The sequence below is a fragment of the Athene noctua genome, chromosome 25 (assembly GCF_965140245.1).
Source record: "Athene noctua chromosome 25, bAthNoc1.hap1.1, whole genome shotgun sequence".
NCBI classification, from domain to species: domain Eukaryota; kingdom Metazoa; phylum Chordata; class Aves; order Strigiformes; family Strigidae; genus Athene; species Athene noctua.
The window spans coordinates 6,422,054-6,440,849 of NC_134061.1; the positions used below are offsets into that span (position 1 = coordinate 6,422,054).

General features: G+C 44.8%; 1 protein-coding gene across 1 annotated transcript; it reads right to left on the reverse strand.

Annotated features, from left to right (window-relative positions):
• Positions 1–622: 622 nt before the first annotated feature.
• MEIOC (meiosis specific with coiled-coil domain) lies at positions 623–16,054 on the reverse strand. Its single transcript, XM_074927165.1, has 8 exons — positions 16,049–16,054; positions 14,508–14,633; positions 13,123–13,280; positions 12,892–12,996; positions 9,551–11,399; positions 7,803–7,937; positions 4,186–4,366; positions 623–846 (listed from the first exon to the last, which is right to left on the reverse strand). Exons 1-8 carry the CDS (start codon positions 16,052–16,054, stop codon positions 623–625), a joined length of 2,784 nt encoding a protein of 927 aa, XP_074783266.1.
• Between the last annotated feature and the right edge of the window lie 2,742 nt (positions 16,055–18,796).

Genomic DNA, 18,796 nt, shown 5'->3' on the forward strand with positions numbered 1-18,796 from the left:
AACACATTTACTAAGTTGCATGGTTTCACAGCAGCAATTTTGTCATACCAGTAATTTAGTAGAACCTGGTGCATCTCCTTTCACAAACTTACATTTTAAAATCTCAAATTCATAAATACTTACATTTCAAATATTTAATTTTACATGAATATTGGGTAGTCTTAGTATTTTTTCTTCCTGTTTCCAGGTTTTAGTTCCATAAGGAAAGTATTTTTACATCACAATCTTATCTGATACTGGTTGGACACTCCATTAAACTACAGTCTTCAAGAATCATTATTTTAAAACTTATTTCTTAAAGCAAATCTAAAAGAAATTATCAGAGGAGTTGTACACCAGGGTTCACCTGCAGAAGTTAAATAACATCTTGGCTGTTAAAAAATAATCAGACTAATTAATTAACATTCACCAGTTTGGCTTTACAATATTCTAGTGCTGTCTGTCATGTTAACAGTTTAAGAAAAACCCGAGAGCCCTTAAAGCAAATTCAACTTCTCGTTGAAATACAGCTTTAAATAAGAATATTAGGAGTTCAAACTTGACAAATAATTTAAAAGAATTAGTGTATCACCTCTCACACATGCACACAGTGGAGTGTATTTCTGCGTGCAACTGGTATTCATTAGTGCTTGCTCACTTCAGCCCTCGGGTTTAGGATGCTGCAGCTGTTTGTATTTTCACACACTTTTTCTTCAGGCTGCACTGTCTCCTGCCGAGCTTTCTCTGGATCCAGTTTTCCAGCTAACCACTTTGGTAAGGTCATCTGGAGCGCGCACCAGAGAGTTGTACGTGCTTTACGTGTTGTTACGCTCATCTCTTTAATTGCCAAAGCAAGAGCAAACACATCTGCAGGGAAGAAATGGCATTTTAATCTTAATTACAGGGCATCAGCAAGCACTGTTGGGGATTGATTCACCCTGGCAATGCTAAAACCAGGAAAACTTTTTAGACCCTTTTAGTGCCTGATTTTGCGTCTTGTCTCTTTGTAAGGTTGTAAAAGCTGAATCTTAGTAGTGATTTTTAGGCCCTTGTACAAGGAGGCAGGTATGTGGAGTTTAGGTACTTATTTTGTTGAAGCTCCTACTAAGCTGTCACCTGTTCCCAGGAGCACCTAAAGCCTTACGGTCACCTCTGGGTTTGACAGAATTCCACATACACACACATACTACAGGCATCTCGCCCCTTCCTGTGCGAGCTCATTACTGAATGTTCACAGCAACCCCTGAACATCCACAAAGTGGATCCTTTGCCCATCTTGCATAAGAAGTTCATAAAACAGGTGAAGGAATAGCTTGTTTATGGCATTTGATGAAAGCATACAGATCATGTTCTGCAAACGGGTCAAACCCCACCGCTTTATTGTAAAGGGTAAGGTGGTGCTGTGGTCCATTTATTCAACAGCAACAACTGAATGCATAGATTTGATTTTAACTCCAGACTCTGTGTGGAGAAACAAATTCAATCCCCTCTCCTACGCCCTGGAGCTTTCAGCCAGAACTCCCACGTTCTTCTGGGGCAGGTTCCCACCGGGCTGTGCACTGGGCTGCGCTGAGAGCACGTGTGCGTTTGCCTCCCTGGTCAAATGCTTCCGTGGGGTCTGGAAGCATCGGAAGACTTTAAGTCAAAGTCTGCTCTTCCAAGGGCCTGTGCTCAGTAAAGCACAACTGCAGTTTCATTTTATTGCAAAAAGCTGGCACCTACCTTCAAACAATATGCTTGGAGTCGCTGTTCCAGGTGAAGGCACGCCCTCCTGGTGGGTCTGGGGGTGCCTCAGAAAAGGGCAGAATTTAAAGGCCTAACCTCATCCCCTCCACCAGCTTGCCTGGTTCTCACTCCCCAGGCTGGTTTCTGTGAAACCCATTCCGAGACATCCCTCCTTCTGCACAGAGTGACCACTGATTCCTCTACCACTACCACTGCTAAAGCAGCTAGGAGGAGTGGTACAAGAAACTATTTGGGTAACTGAAGAATCACCATGAAAATCCACTTGTCCAACACAAGTGTCAGCCACCCAAAGAATTTTAGAAGGTAGCGCTTGGAAGGAGAACTCCAGAGAAATAAAGGACAGAATACAGAGTGGGAGGATGTGATTATTAGGTCTTGTATTTTCAAATTTCCAATTTCCACACCAAGCTCTGTGGAATCAAGAAGAGACCACAGGAACGGTGACACCTGGAGTGCTGAGAAGCAGCTGGGAAACAAGTGACACTGACGTAAGTGTGCGTCTCAAAGCTGTAAGAGATGGTTGGCATTTGCGTCACTACCCAGGGAAGATGGGAAAATCCCACAGTAATAAGGAAAAGTCTTTGGCTGAATGCAGGGCCTGAGAGTTAGAGATATTAAAAAGGTCTTTTCTCCCCTCAGAAGATGATCTGTAACGTCTACATCCTTCTGAAAGATCTTGAAAACTAAATCTAGGGCAATCTCAAAGCAGAGGTATGGTCAGACAGCTCTGAAAGGCCTGATGGTTGTTCTGGGTGACAGACAGCACTCCATAAATCATTTTTCTGATCACTGTGATTTCTTCCAGAACTTCATTAAATGGTCAAAAACATTTACAAACAACTGCCAGATACCTCGTACAGTCCCACAACTTCAGTGTGTAACAGCAAAATTTTTCAGACCCACTTTGTGCATGAATACAACCAGTATGAGGCAGCTCAGGTCCATCTGCTTCCCACTGAAGTAAATCTGTGTTATAACTAAAGTGGGGGGAGCTGGGAGAAAAGGCAACCATGGCTTACATTTGAATTTTGTTTAAATCAAAGTTCCTGGAATAGAGGACACAACAGACAGGTCCTGCCTGGTAAGACAGATACTTAATATCAGATCAGATGGAATAAAGAGGTGCTGTGTAAACAGGGTTGGGCCGGGGAAGACCTCTTTTCAAAGACAACTAAACTATTAATATCAAGAAAGCTCTGCCAAAGGGAGGAGATGCACAGCTTCAGGCATCTGCCTCAATCTCTCTCAGTCATGCAGCATGTACAGTTACTACATTCAATAATCTACTGTTTGGAAAATCCTCCCCCGTTGCCACAGCAGGCTAACACAGCCTGCAGACAGCCAGTATGGAGGATGAGGTAGACAAGGAAAGCACAACCCTTCTAGGTGGATCCCACTGCACAAAGTCCTCTTCTTTCTGTTCTCAAGGCAGCTGGACCAGGGAGCAGATCTCGAGGTCTGGCAGCTCTTTCCCAGAGGACTCAGTTCCAAAGCGCTCACTGGTTAAGAAGTAGCACCAAGTAAAGCCAGCACCAATTATTTTCACAGGCTTCAACACCCCAAACCCCCCCTTTATCTTAACAAGTCACAGAATCTTCAATCAAGGTAAAGAGAAACAAGAAGGATGGTGAACAGGTGAAAAGACAAATTGCTATAGTGTATCTGTTGCAGTAATCTTGAGAAAAAACAGAACTGCATGGTTGGACACCCTGAAGAAGTAAAACAATCCATCTAACTGAGTTCTGGAAGGAAAGGCAGGAAGTGAACAGAGGGCTCTCAGAGATGTAAGAAAGCTTCCAGCACAAAGCAGTAGGTCAGAGCATCCCAGGCTGCAGGAGTTTATTTTGACTCCCATCTCCGAGAAGGGAACCTGCCAGTCTGCCCGTGCACTAGTGAAAGATTAAGCTGAATATTTTGTTGGATACCATTAAGAATAAAAATATTGACCAATATATTTCTGTGTATCCATCCAAAATATGACTTGTATTTTATGTCGCTCTATGACAGAACATGCTTGAAGAGGAAATCCATTCATAACGCAAGGCCATCTTGCTCTCTTTGCACATTCAGCATGGAGATACCAAGGAAGTTCTACACTGAAACAGAGAGCGAGCTAGAGAGGTGATGGGAAGGGGAATATGAGGGACAGCGAGAAGAGGCAATATCTTAATATCATCTCCAATCCCCCCAAAAACCCACTACCTTTTCATTACTTGCTAGTTTATTAACTGAATAAATGCGCTCCAAATTAACTTAAACCATTTATCTCTAAAACCCAGTTTTAGTATCCTCTCAAAACCATCATCTAAAACCCATACATACGCCTTTCCCAAAGCTCTAGACACTGAAAACCGAATGAAAACTTTAATACAAAACCCCTCACACTTATTTTTTATATAGACTTTTATATGTGTAGAATTTTTCAGCTACCTTATAAAAATATGTGAGCATAAGTTATACCTCTGTCATCTTGGCATCTGGGAGCTCCTTGCCTCTGTCGATTTGAAGCATTTACAATTTCATCTTTTCTACGTGACTGCACTACACGAATTACCTCCAGGTGTTTATCAAGAGCAGTAGAAATGTTAGCATGAAGGGGAGAACTGCGAAGGCGCTCCATTTTTCCCAGTAAAGTCACAACCTAATGGACATTTTACATGTTACAGGAGTTCAAACTATATTCATCTAGACTTACATAAAAATTTACTAGATTAGGAAGAGCAGGTTAATGATAATCATTTTCTTTTAAGAACAGTTCATAAACTATAGTTGAAGTAGTTTTAAATTCTTACCTAGGATTTCTTCTTCTCCAAAGCTGAAGCTCTAGAATACCTGGGTGTGCACAGCACAACAGCAAAGCTAAAATACCCAAGTATCAGGCCACACAGCTTACTAGTTAATAAGAGATATACACAACTTTGAGACAACCAGGTAACAGGAGGGGGTTCCATGACAACGTGCATTCCTCTGAATCAAGATGACTGTGGTCCTCCCATCAGCGCTGTTGTACTTACCTGGGTGAAAACCAATCCCACAAAGACCAGCCAGTTTTCACCCAGATGATCTCCGTGTGCTGCGCCAGCACAAAGCAATGGGCCTTCCTGGCCACCTGGGCACACTGCTGGTTCACGCTCAGCCGGCTGTCAATCACCCCCCCAGGTCCCTCTCTGACCAGCAGCTCTCCAGCAACTCCTCCCCAGGCCTGTAGCCCTGCTGGGGGTTGTTGTGGCCCAAGGGCAGCCCCCGGCATTTGCCCTCAGTGAAACTCCCCCAGTTGGGCTCAGCCCATGGCTCCAGCCTGTCCAGGTCTCTCTGCAGCCTCCCTGCCCTCGAGCAGATCAACACTCCCACCCAACCGGGTGTCATCTGCAAACTGACTGAGGGGGCACTCGATTCCCTTAATCTAGATCATCAATAAAGATGTTAAACAGGAGTGGCCCCAAAAGGAAAGGTAAGGAAGGAAGCTGAGAGTTTAAAAAATGTGAAGGAAGAACTTCACACGAACAACTGAGGAATCAATCACTAGGATAGGAAACTAAAATAGATAAGGCTGTTTGAAAATCACTACAGTTGTTTCTAAAGATAAAGCTAGATTTTAAGGAGTGCTGTAGTAGGATCACATAAGCAAGTGAAAAAAAGTAGATGAACCTGACAGTTGTACTTCCCAGTCTTAGTAGTATGTCCACATCCACAAAAGGACTTACATTCTGAAGACCTGGTTTTCAGGTACCACAACCTCATCCAGTGGGATCCCCAGCTGACAGTTAGTTAAATGCTTATGTTCCTTACACTGAGCCTGGGAGAAGTGCCAGGTGTCTAAAAGCAAAATCCACAAAAGTCAGCAAAGCTGGGCTGCCCCAGCAGCCCACCAGGAACCACGGATGGGTCCAATGCTCGCCTTCCCATCCCTCAGGAGCTCATCCTGTGCTCCCAAGAGATACCTCCTTCCACTCATGACTCAGAGGCATTACCTAAACCTGCCCTTCTCTTGCAATGCACAACTGATGCCTTTTGACTGTCACAGGGCTTGTTAAGTAGTTCGGATCCTTCACTGGGATAAGCAGGAACCATCAGCTGAGGCCGAGTCTGGAGCGCAGGGTCCCAGCCAAACCGCCCGCAGAGCCGCGGGCCCCGCAGTCCAGAAGTAAGGACACCCCAGGGGGAAGAGCTGACATTTCAGGCACAGGTTTGATGACTGTTCTTCACAAAACACTGTATTTGGGGCAGGAACTCTAATGCTTTCTTCTGCCCATAGATACCCTCACTACTGGAAACAAGTGACTGTTTGCTCTCTCTGGCAGAAATCACCATCAGTCCAGAAGAGCTTCAACAGAACGAGCTGAACATCCAGGCCCAGCGTGCCCCACAGTGGGGTGACTGCAGCATGCTCCAGCTCCCACAGAGCTGTGCACCTTGTATCTCCCCAGACACAAGGCAGACAAGATACAGTCTGCGGGGAGGAGATCCTGGTTTGAAGTTTGTTCTTTGACTATTAAGTACTTTAATATCTACTGATGACATAGTGAAGGAAGCTACTGTCACCTCTCCATCAGCTATGCTTTGTTCTGGAACTGAAAGCAACTGCAAGTTGAAGTCTCAAACAAGAAAACCAAAGTGTGTGAACACCAAGAGGATTTAACTAGATGCTCCACACTAAGAAGAGTTACTCCCAGACTCATCCAGTCCAACTTCCACTTGAACCTTTGCACCAGTGTCTCTCTTTGGTTGTCACTAAGCTTTTTGATGGTAGAATCCAGATCCAACAGCCCCACTGTGCTTTTGAGCATCCTTAAAACTACTTTTCCATGACTACCTAGCAAGTGTCTGAGGTTCTGTACCCTAAAGTTTAGCTCAAATGGCTAAAAGGATTAAGTCCTTTTTTAGATGCAGTTTTAAAGTACTAGGACAAGGACAGGCAAGCCTTTTGAAAGTGGAAACTCCCCAAGACTATTATTCTGGGGTTCACAGAACAGTAGTTTTAAATGCGCACAGTAAGCCCATCAACACGTCTTTCACTACACTCTCTACTCAGCTGTATGAACTAAACCAGGCAGTTGCACAAGATGGATTTCAGCAGGCACTAAGCAGACGTGGCTCCACGGCTTATTTCACCTGGGCGAGATGGGTAGGAAAGACCGCTTCTCCCCGCACTGCCCGGGGAGCAGCTGAGCTCAGCAGCACCGGCTGCTCCAAGAACCAGCATTTCTCATAGCTGCTGCCTTTAGTCCCACAACCCCCGGCAGGGGCAGGCTTCGGCTCGGCACTTTCGGCCCACACTTCTCCTCCTGCAGCAGGAGCAGCCTGGCGCGGGCCCTTCAGCCTCCGAAGAGCCAGATCAGACCCTCGCGATTCCACTGGCGGCTCTGCTCAGCTCTGCCTGTGCTCGCCTCCTCCCTCTAGTCTCCCCTGCAGAGTTCTGCAGGCTGCCGCCTCACAAAGCAGCACGATGCTGCACACTGGCACCATCGTTTGGCCACTGAGCCACAGGCAGCTCAAAAGACACCAGTCACACTTATCCTACAGGTTATGGCTGTTTGGTTTAAGCAGCAAACTAATAACGTAGAAATTCAGGCTGAAGTTGCATCAAATAACCATTCTGCACTAAAAAAATCAAGACTCTCAAGCAAACATGTATCAAAGTCTTACAAACATTAAACAAACTTGCTTTTTTTCCTCCACAAACACCTCCTCTAATGCAGTGTCTACAGTGAACACTTCTCTGCTGAGCTGCTCAAGACAGCTCAAAATGCAGGCACATCTTAGAGCTGTGCAAGCAGTTCAGCTAGATGACTGGATTCTGGCATCTCACACACGTACTAGAAACCACATTCCTCCTGGCACGTAGGGATGTAAACGTGAGCCTCAGCGCTCAGCGGGCTCCCTGGTAACAGCGGCAGTGAACCTGGAGCAGTAGAAATTCTAGCAGAGACTGCTGAAATACTATTCCTTGCACAACATTTAAGAACAAAGCTATTTTGGTAAAAGTTCCTCTGACCATCTTAAGCATATCTTACCCTGTACTCTAAGTTCTGTGTCATAAGTTCAATAGATTTATTTTTTTTAGTCCTACAACTCACTCTGGCTTGTTCACGTAGCTGATCCACAATTAAGCGATCAACTCTTGATGGGTTTGAGGTCAGCCTTGGAATTGGAGTGTTGTTAGCACTGGAAACCTTTTTCCCTTGGAAATTCTTAGCAAGAGCTGATTCGGTCTGCAGGAAAACAAAAGAATAACTCAGAGTAAGAATGCAAGCTGCAAAGTATGCTTTATTACAGAGGCAAGAAAAAATATCTGATATACAATTCCTTTCCCTTAGGATTTTGCATTTTTTTTAAAGCAGATAATGAGGATTCAGGCATTTAGGATTTAACCATTTGGTAAGACAAAACAACTCCTTTACTCAAAGCAGTTCAACTGAATTATGCCAACATAATGTGTTTCAGAAGTGCTATGTCTTCACACACTCTGACTACAGCCTGTGCCAATTTTGCCTGGAAATAAAATGGAGGCCAGTCAGAATTACAACACAAGAAAAAAATGAGCAAACTGATTTGGATCTCACCCATAAAATTTAAATTAAGTTATCAATTAACCTAAATTTTGTCAAACTACAGAAAGAATTTTTTGTTTCTGGTAAAATAAAATTTTATTTTGCCATCAGAAAATTACTTTGAAACCTGACTTCAAGATTTCAAATTTCAATCCCTCTCACCCCATTGTTATGTCTGGAACACCTGTAACAATATATAGCTAGCTAAATCTGTTTTTAAATTGCATTTCTTAGATTGTTTTGTGGTTGTCCACATAAAGCTGCAGCCTAATTTTCTCCACCACCACCACCCCATCCCCCCCTGCATGTGTCAACAATCTCTTTTGCACTTTTCCGTGAAGCCTGGACACCAGCCTCCCCTCCTCAAACCAAGCTCATTCTCCCCCTAATCCCGTGATTCAAAGCAACAACCGTCTTTCGTCTTTCGTCTGGAAGCACTCTGGCAAAAAACCCGTGTTAATCCCCTCACAGTTCAGTTTCTTTCGGTGGCGTTTCCAGGGAGAAGCTGTCAGCCAAACGGCCCGGCCCCACGATTCCCAGGTAACATTTGGCCAAGCTTCCCTCTCTGGAAGTCACAGCTCCAGATCGTTTTTTTGAATTTCAATACCAGCTAAACCGGTGAAATTAAGAGTTTTTACATTCAACAAGGGTAGCAGGAAGCACCTCTACTGATGACCAAAAAGGGCAAGTGCTTTGAGTAGGCCTTTATGCAGAACTACATGAATCTGTCAGTGTTTTAATATTAGACTTTCCTCGGCCTCTGTTTCAGTGGGAGGCGGGAGAAGAGTCCCTTCATCCTCAGTAAAACTTCAGGGAAACAGGAGCTAGAAGAACTCATTTAAGAACTAAAAGCATAGGACCTAAGAATTTTAATTAATTCTTGAAAGGATTAAAGTTTAGTCCCAATTCAACATATAATTAATGGATTTGCTTTCAAAGTTTCCAAAGGCGTTGCATTTATTTAACATTTATTTAACATTATTGTGTTAAAAAAACCCCCATGGTTTTGTCAGTCATACAACACCTTCCCCAACCCCAACAGACAGACTGCAAAAGTCACTGAATTCCTGCTTTAAGTGCAACATTCAATACGACATAAATTATGCTCCCAAACAGGCTACAAACCTTCAAAACTTGTTTTCAGTCCAAATACACAGGGAAGCAAACTCTTTTAACTTTGAAGTCCCATTAAGCATTTCAACTCATAACTACCTGGCCTGAGTAGGATGAGATCTACACCAAATCAGTGATATGGCTTTTTTTTTTTTTTTTACCTTCTTTCTTTCTTTCTCCAAAGCTCTCCACTGTTCATAACATTCTTCTAGCCTAACATGAAGTTCGCTGGCAGGCCCACTACGGGTTTTAACTCGCTTCTGAAATCCAAATGCTGGTATAAAACTAGAAAAAGCACTGTCACCATATATCTTATCATTAAAATAAGGGTAGAAGCGTTTCAAATCATCATGGGAGAAAAGGTTGTGAGACTCCATCTGGGGGACAATGGAATGGCCAACAAGGCGGCCTGATCTCAAGGGGAATGAACTTGAACACAGCTGCTTATTGTGTCTGAAGTCACCCATCATGCAACTGTTGGAAAAGCTTGGAGCCTGCAGGCGGGTCACAGGATTGATGGTGTTACTGTCTCTGTTTCCCTGCCTGAGATTAAACTGACCCTGAGACTCCATTAGATCTTGGTACATGTTCTGTAACAACTCCTCTGCATGTATTTGTCCTTCCAGATCATAACGCTCCATCTGTGGCTTCAAGTGGAAATGGTGTTTGTTCATATTTTCAGTGATCCCAAACTGCTGAGCTGAACAATTGTCATAGAATCTATTTGGCTGCTTTAATTTCTTTTCACTTAAATACTCGATGAAATTTTCATCTCTACTCCTAAGTAGTGCTTCCATGCAAGCAGCACTCCGAGCTCGTTCTGCAGTGTTATAACCAAAATCAAGACTTGAAAAAAATGGATTATCTTGACAGTACTTGTGAAATAAATTACTATTTAAAGGGAAATTTGAAGATGGTAACTGAAAAAAATCATTAGAATGACTAGAACTTTTTGGAAAAGCAGGTAAATGATTATTCAGTTTCAACAAAGGACTTGGATTCTGAAATGGGACAGAAGCAGTGGCTTTAGTTTGAACGTTCATCCAAGCTGGCCTCACATTAGCACCTGCTGAAGGGTTTGTTGTGTTTGGTAACAGTGGAAGTGATTTACAGAATTCAGAATTCTGAAAATCAAACTTGGAAAACTGTTGCTTTTCTACACCATTTGCACAGTCACTATTCCCTGGACAAGCTGCAGAAGATTTTAGTCCATATTCAAATTTTTGCCCCAAATCAGTGCAGAATGAAGCTTCACTTGCAAATTGTTTTTCTGATAGAAATCCTACAGCCTTGGGAAATGTAAAGTTTTGCTGATCTGAAATTCTATCTTCTATTTTCTTCTGAGCTCCTGATTTAACTTGAAATGATTTACTATAGGGTTCTGCATCCAGAGGTGGTGCCTCAGTGGTTCCATTTACTAACTTATTTTCTTGGAGGCTGGTACTCTTGTTAGGCTTTGCTTTAGTAGCATGAGAATGTTCAGTGTATCTACTATAATCTGGGTTTTCATTATATCTGTGAAACTGTGGAAGAAACGTTTCTGCCCGCTTCTGGTGCCACTGTGTGTCTGCTCCTTTGAGACACACCTTCTCCCTTCTGTAAGAATAAGCATCGGCTCCCCAGTCTTTGAATACTTCTGAGTGCCCAACTTGGGGTGTAAAGGTGTTTTTTATGTATGGATAGTTCTGATATACAGGTGTTGTCTTAATATTCTCATTAGTCTGAATGTTGTAACAGTTGCCATGATCGTTCCTAGAAGGGTATAAGCACTGCTCTTCAAGGTCTATGCCAGTAAACCCACAATAACATTCATCTGCTTTTTGCTGTGATGCAAAATTACCACTCTGCAAGTACTGTTTTTCGGCAGCAGATACAGATTCGCTGCTATAATAACCCTGTTGTGATACAGCTCCAACAACTGGTCTTTTAGTTTCTGGCAACAGGTCAAGGTGGTCTATGATTCTGGCTGCATTCATGGGCCATACTGACTTCAAGTTGGAAGGGCAGCTCCTTGAAAAACAAGAAATACATGGTTAGATTCTTCTCTTGGTGCTCCTCTTCCATTCCCAAATGCAGAAAAAGGTTTAAGAACCCCCTTCTTCCTTAATCATTTCTCTCAATTGATTCAAAGATGTCTTAGTCCAACTTCTACCCACTGCTGCCTCTCCTTAACTAGATGAGAAAACTGATTCTGTCTTGTCTAAACCCACCCATATACCTTAGGAGCTACATACAGTGCCTTCAAGCTGCAAGCGATATGCACATACCAAGTTATGGTCAGTCGATCCTGTCAAGAGATTTACTAGCCACCACCACCAAAATACTCCTGGCCAAGTAACAAGTTAAGATAACCATACTGCCAAAACTACCCACAACCTTTCAAAGCCACGTCCTAGCACTCCAGACAAAACGCTTCTCTGTATCATCCTGCTTATTGCTTCAGAATCGTCCGTGTTTTACACTGCTTCCTGCAGGTACAGCAAGAAAAAGCATCTCAGCACATTTCCTTTCCTTCCACTAATTACCATGAATTAAACAGGACAATCGGTCACCGACTGTCAAGGAAAACTGTAAACAGACTAAGTAAACAATGGAATTGTGCCTGGAAGTCATTACAGTCACTGCCAAGTTTGGCAGTACTGAAAACAGAAATCCAACCTTCACTGTCTGAAGCAAAGGAATTAATAAACTCTCTATTGATCAAAACTCTAAGTCGTCCCTCACTTCTGGCACAGAACTCAGCACACATGCAGAAATCTGTGGAATTGTTTGGAAAGACAGAAAGGAAGAGTGGTGCCTGGCTTGGGAACCTTGGGAACTGGGTTTCCTGTCTCATCCCTCAGACCTCGAATACTTGGATTTAAGCAAAAGACAGTGAACTCTCAAGGTCTCTCAGGGGTCCTTCTGTCACAAGTTATTTTGACTATCTAACAGTTTCTTCCGGTGCTAGAATAGAAGCATAATAAATCTGACATTTAGATATGTAAAATTGCTTAGGTGGCACTCACATCAAGAAACATTAATTTTGCAAGGATTTCTTCTCTCCTGCCAGTTCAGGAAAGCATGAGAGAGTATGATTTAATGTTTTGTATATTCTTTCTGTGAATTGAAATTAATTAAGAAAGAAACCTAAAGTCTGACTTCAATCTTGATCTAAAAAAAACCCAGGCCAAGGCATATATTAAAGGAGATTTCTTTGAATACTGAATTTCCACAATGCTTGTTAAGGACTAATTTTAGAAGTGCCAATTAAAAAGTTTTGCAAATACCAGAAAGCCAGAAGCTACCATGTAATTTGAGTACCTAGAGAAAATCTTTCAAGTATCACAAGTGAAATATTAGAAGAGTAGGGAGAAGGAAGGGAAAGCATAAAGAGCACGAGGACTTGCCAGCAGCAGATGCAAAGGAAGATGACTAACAGAACACAGACACTGAGATGGGTGAGGGAAGTCTTTGTCAGAGGAAGAGAATGCCAGCAGTGCCTGCATGGCAACACACTCACCCCTCAGCACAATATGGCTGCGACTTATCTTGTTCTTCCAAGATGTTAGACACCAGTCCATATAAATCTGTTTCACTGCCATAATCATTCTGTTCAGGCTGAATCCTGAAAACAGATTGCATTGTTGCATTGTTAGTTAAAACAATTACTTCATTCAAAATATTCTGTTAAGCAAAAAAATATAATCCACCTACTCCATCAACACACACATTCTTTGTCAAAGATGACTACCTGGATTTCACATTAATCTGAGAAGCAGCAAGCTGCTTAGTATCATCTCCATGTGTCGACCATGGTGTATACAACAGGGAAGAGTCCAGAGGTGCAGAGTAGTCCGATGTTGAAAGGGCAGAACTGTAGGTCTGAGGTAGCTCTAAATTTTCTTCATTCTGCATTTTATGTACAATAAAAGCAGTGCTTTAAATATTTAACACATGAAATTGTCATTTCAACACTCTACATGGTTGTAACTGAGTTCCCTCTCAGAGTAACCAGATCACGAGAAGCAAGCGAGCCACATACTTTTGACACAATGCTACAGGTAACTTCTGCTGGCGACTACTGCTCAGTGCACAGGAGTAAAAGTTTCAGGCCAAGTTAGCCTAAAACATCTGCACTAGTTTGTAACAGATGATCACTGACAGGAGTCAGGAGACATTCCCTTCCTCCCAGTCATTACAGGTTATTTAAGCTACTGAAGAAAACTGACAACTAATTATTTTCCAGATGAAAGGCCTTCTACCCAGTTTAAGTGAAAAGGGGCCATTGCTTGTTTGGTTTAAACATGATATGCTTTCTCAGCTCTTAGTAAATGAAAAAAATGGTGTTTTCACAAGGTTGAATGTTGAAGATACATGATGTGCTCCTTTATGGAGCAAAGTAGTCCAGCACCTACAGAAAGCGACACAGAAATCCAGGTTTTATTCCCAGTAAGGCTTTCTGCCTAACTATGGACAGGTGTCTCCATGCCTCCATGTCTGTAAAATACTTCTGTAAGCAAAAAAAGATGCCCAATTGCTGGACTGGAGGACATGGAAGAACAAAGCCATACAGGTCTTGGATAGAGCAAGTAACAGGTCTGTTCTTGGAGGTATTGGGAATGAGCTTTCATTTGAGTCTTTTACCTCTGTGACAGCTTATGCCTATGAAAGGCAAAAATGAAAAGAGATACCTGATGTACTAAACTGACATGGCAGTTTCTACTGGTCAGACTAAGAACCCCCTGCTCCTCAGGCTGGTGTATGTGATATTTGGACTCTGTCTGTGGTAGGCCATAGAAATACCCAAGCTTCTCCTTCTTACAGACTTCCCAGTTTTCCTAAAAACAGTCATTTGCTCCTTGCTTTGTCTACAATTGTTTATGCTAACAGAAAAACAAAGAACACAATGAAATTTTACAAAGCACCACATATTGCTTCACCTGTGACCGTATTAAAAAAAGCCCCTGTCCTTTCTGATGAACATTAATACAATGGAGATTTATTATGAATAAATCAAACATGGTGATTTATGTTCACCACTATAAGCAACTGTATTAGAAATACTTTTTGACCATTTTGTTTACAAGCAACCCAAAGTCTTACAGATATAAAAAATTCATTTAAAATCAACTGAACCTGTGACTTGTAGCAACCATACAGTGAGCCAGAGCCTGTCATTACGCTACTGAATATGTCTGTCAGCCTCCCGCCGGCTTCCGCGCTACTCCAGCAGCGACTGCCACCTCTGAATGCAACTTTAGGCTACACAAGACAAGGGAAAAAAAGCCATAAAAGGACATAATTACACATAGACCTGAGAGTTGTAGATTTTATACCAACATTAACTTTTTTAGCACTTTAATTTACAGATGGATTCCCTCCATGAGTTTTCAAGGAACTAGTTCTACATGCTGACATTAGAACACTTTCACATTTACCCTTAGAGAAAACCTTAACCCAACAAAGCACAAGAAATCCACATGTTGTTTACAGATCGAGGAATGCAGATTAAGAAGAAACCGGCATTCTCTCCATGTACATTAGCTGAGCTTCTGAAGGGCTGAACCACCACAGAATGACATCAACTGCAGAAGTAGGAGAATTATCATCCCTCTCACCATTTAGCCTTCCATGTGTCACCAGACACCCCTTGTCTTTTCATCACTGTTTCTATTACATCATTTACATTACATGAAAGCATGTATGTGCATTTTCAGATTTCAGGAGCTAGAATTTTGCTGTAATACACACCCTGGGACCTATGGTGGAAATCTGTCCCATTCTGTAACTATGGGAGAAACAATTTCCACCTAAAAAACACCCCTCTCCCCATCATCAACTTGGAAGTGCTCAAAAATAGCTGGCCAGTAGGAACAAGGACTGAAAACAAAATGTTAGGTGCCTTCCCTTCCTCAGGTGAGGTATACAAGGAAATGTATAGTTAAAATAAAACTGACTAGCTAAAACCTCCTTAGCTCACAAATAAAAAAAAAAAAGAAGCTATTTGCATAATATTTAAAATATTACCATAGCTGCTCATTTGAAACATTTACTACATTCAGAAAAAGTTCAAGTTTCACAGGACTAGTATTCTGAAAGCATTCTGAATGAGCATTTCTCTCTAAAAAAAATGTTCTGTATCTGATGAAAACAGACTCCATACCTAACGTGCAGCATGATCTTCCTTCGAGTTTACACCACAGTTACACCAATGCATTAACACACTGTTTTTCTAAGACACATTTTACAAATATGTGAACATGCAAAGTCAGAATTAGTGTGGAGCACGGCTCCACTGCTTACACTAACTCCACCACGTTTTCTCTGTGGTTGTCTCCCTGCTCAGTAAGGGCACCAGCACTTAGGTGATTTGTGATCAACAAATAACGGATGCAGAGGCCCAGCGAGCTGGTACACATTTGTCACACCCCCCAGGACATAGACGCTCATATTTTTCCCAAGTGGAACTTTTTGAGGACAATGAAACGGGTTTTCCTGACCCCTTCGAGCTCGGTTTCACACCACCCGCTACCACAAGCCAGGCCCAAGTCTAGACGGCCCCACACAGGCGGGCACCGCCGCTCGGAGCAGCCCAACCCGGGACAGCTCCACCCGACCGCCCGGGTTTCCGACAGGACGAACCGCACCGCCCAGCCTCTCCCCAGCCCGTCCCTCACCTCCATGGGCGACCCGCGGGCGGCGACGGCGACAGCTACGGGCAGCGGGCGCGCCCCCCGCGCGCGGTCATGGCGGGGCGCCTGAGGCGGCGGCGGCCGTTACCCTCGCGCCGGGCCAACCGCCGCCCCGCCCCGCGCGCTCGCAGGGATTGGCCAAGCCCGGAGCCTCCGGCCAATGAGGAGCCGCGCGGCTGCCTCGAGCCTCCGCGCGCCGCATGACTCTCTCCCTTCTCCACGCGGTCCGAGAGCGTCCGCCCGGCGCACGGTAACAGAGCTCTATTGCGATTGGCCCCTGTCCGCAAGGCCCAGCCAATGAAAAATCACCTCACTCGCCCCTCTCGCCAATCAAGGGCCGCGGAGCCGTTGTTCGCCGGGCGATAGCGCCGCTGCCCGTGGAGCTGCCCCGGCCCTTCCCACCGCAACCCCGGGCCGCGGCCGGGACCTCCCAGGGCGGCCCCTCCGCGCCGAGCGCTGCCCCGGCACCTCCCCTGAGAGCGGCCCAGGCGTCGGCCCGGCAGCTGGGCCCTGCCACCTCCCGCAGCCCCTGCCGCCCCCGGGCCCTGCCAGCGAAGCCGCTCTCAGCTGCTGCCACCCCGGCTCTGCTCTAGGACAGCCCTGCCCCGGACCAAACTGCCCCCACGACGCCGCAGTCCTGTGCATCACCCACGGGAGAAGGGAAACCTCCGTGACCCGTCACCGGGGCAGCAATACCCGGCCTGGAGCTGTGGCTCCCGGCCTGCGGGGCTGAGCCCCTGCTGGGGAGTCAACGGCTGAGGGTGCACCAGAGCCCCGGGGCTGCGGGGTTGGAAGGAGACCCGACAGAAGAGGGAGCCCGGTTCAAGCAGCAGGTCACCTTGTTTCCTTCGCATCGTTGCTGCTCTGCCAAGTGTATGAGTATCAGTGTTTTCACTAAAAAGGACTAAGGAAAACCTAAAGGCCCTGAAACCAAACCATGCTCTTGTTTCTGTTTCTCAAGATATTTTGCTTTTCAGTTCCTGAGCTATTTTGGTTTTCACTTCTCAAGCTATTTTTACAGAATCTAGGGACATAATTTCTGCTGCCATCTCTATTTGCGTGGATAAAGGTAGCAAACAGATAACTTCATGGCGTTAGAGGCATACATTTCTTTTTCTCTTTTTATTTTCCAGCACTAGCTAGCCTCCAGCCTTCTTCCTCCCTTCAGCGTGCTACCAGCCAGCAGGTTCATGGGGAGGTCAGTGGGGCAAGCCTGGGGGGCTGGATCCTGCCGTTTGCCTACATAAACCCACCTGGGGAGCGGGGCCATCCTGCCCACCCCGGGGTTCAGGGCGCAGATGTTGTGTCTGCTGCAAGCTGAAGCTTTCACTCCGGGAGATGATGGGTGTGCAGAGGGGTGAGCCGTGAAGGTCTGGGCTCCACAGTGTGTGCTGTCCCTTGCTTCACCCCTCACTCCCTGCCCCCAGGAGAGGCTGGCTGTGGGGCAGAGCTCTGGGACATGCCCCAGCGCTGCCCAAAGCTCCTCGAGGTGCAGTCCTGTCCCCCAGGCAGAGGAGTGATGGCTGGAGCTCAGGACCAAGTGGGGGTGGGCTGGGGTCCTCTTTGGTCCCAGATCTGAAGAGAAACTGGTGTGACCTTCACATATGGTCTGGGGAGCTTCGCTTTGCTTTTTTCCCCCCTTTGAAATGGTGCAGGGTGGGGGAGTGCAGCCACTCTGCCTTCACCATCCCCTCGACTACAAAATCAGAGGTTGTATTTCCTGTGTCTGTTTTTCTGTGAGAGACTCCTTCAAGGCTGCAGGGGAGAGATTTAAGATCAGAGCAGTGAGAATCCCCCCCCATATTGTATCATTTGGCCAGAGTTCACTGCTGGGGGTGCAGCAGCACCAGCAGCCTCCTCCAGGGGTGACCCTCCAGGCCAGACACCTTTATTAACTGCAGAGGAAAATGCTGTTTTAGCTGATGTGGATGTTCACCTGTCCGTCTCACAACCAGTTTCATATGAAACAGAGGCCAGGAAGCAAATCCTCTCCAACAGGAGCCACCTGGCAGTTACCTGCCCAAAGCTGAGGGGTTATTTGCAATATTTAACAACCAATTTTCAGGGATGTTTCTCCAGTGCAGTGATTTCTGTTGAGAGACTTAGATGGGGAAACTGCTCAGCTGCTGTGCAGGCAGGAAGAACATGGTCTCACTGGGGAAAACAAATTTTTTGCACTGTTTAGATCCACCTAGAACAGATTTAGGTATCGACCTGATTTCTTTACCCACAGAGTCATACTCTGCACTGAGGTACATCCCTGGCCTGAAGTATTGACTGCTTCGGCCCACTGCATTAATGTGGCCCCCCCAGTTTTTCATGAACTTGGCATTCCCCTCTGGGTTACAGCTGACATTGCTACCTGTTCAAGGCATCCAACCAGCAGTTAAAATCAACATTAATATTTTATTATGTTGTCAAAGCCCTGTGCAGGAAGTTGATGTGACAGGTTGCTAATGCATTAAAGCTCACTCCCTGAATTGATTTCCAGGCTGTTGAGGCTGGCAGCGGAGATGCTACTGAACCTTGCTTTGGAGTCCAAGTGTTTGCCACCTTCCTGCCTTAAAGCAAAGTCAAAACCAAAGACCGTAATTGGAATTTCATTCTTCTGCAGAACATTACACAGGGGGACGCAGCTCTGTGAACAAGCTATTTTTGTCTCTCAGCAAGAGACAGTTTATCCAATATGATCTGTTGCTCTTAAGAGTGAAGCACTATTTCAGCCAAACCCCA

Coding starts and splice junctions, on each gene's coding strand:
- MEIOC (XM_074927165.1), bottom strand. Junction 13,281..14,507: donor ATGGTTGCTACAAGTCACAG/GTTCAGTTGATT, acceptor CATAAAATGCAG/AATGAAGAAAATTTAGAGCT. Junction 847..4,185: donor CAGATGCCAAGATGACAGAG/GTATAACTTATG, acceptor TCTTCCCTGCAG/ATGTGTTTGCTCTTGCTTTG.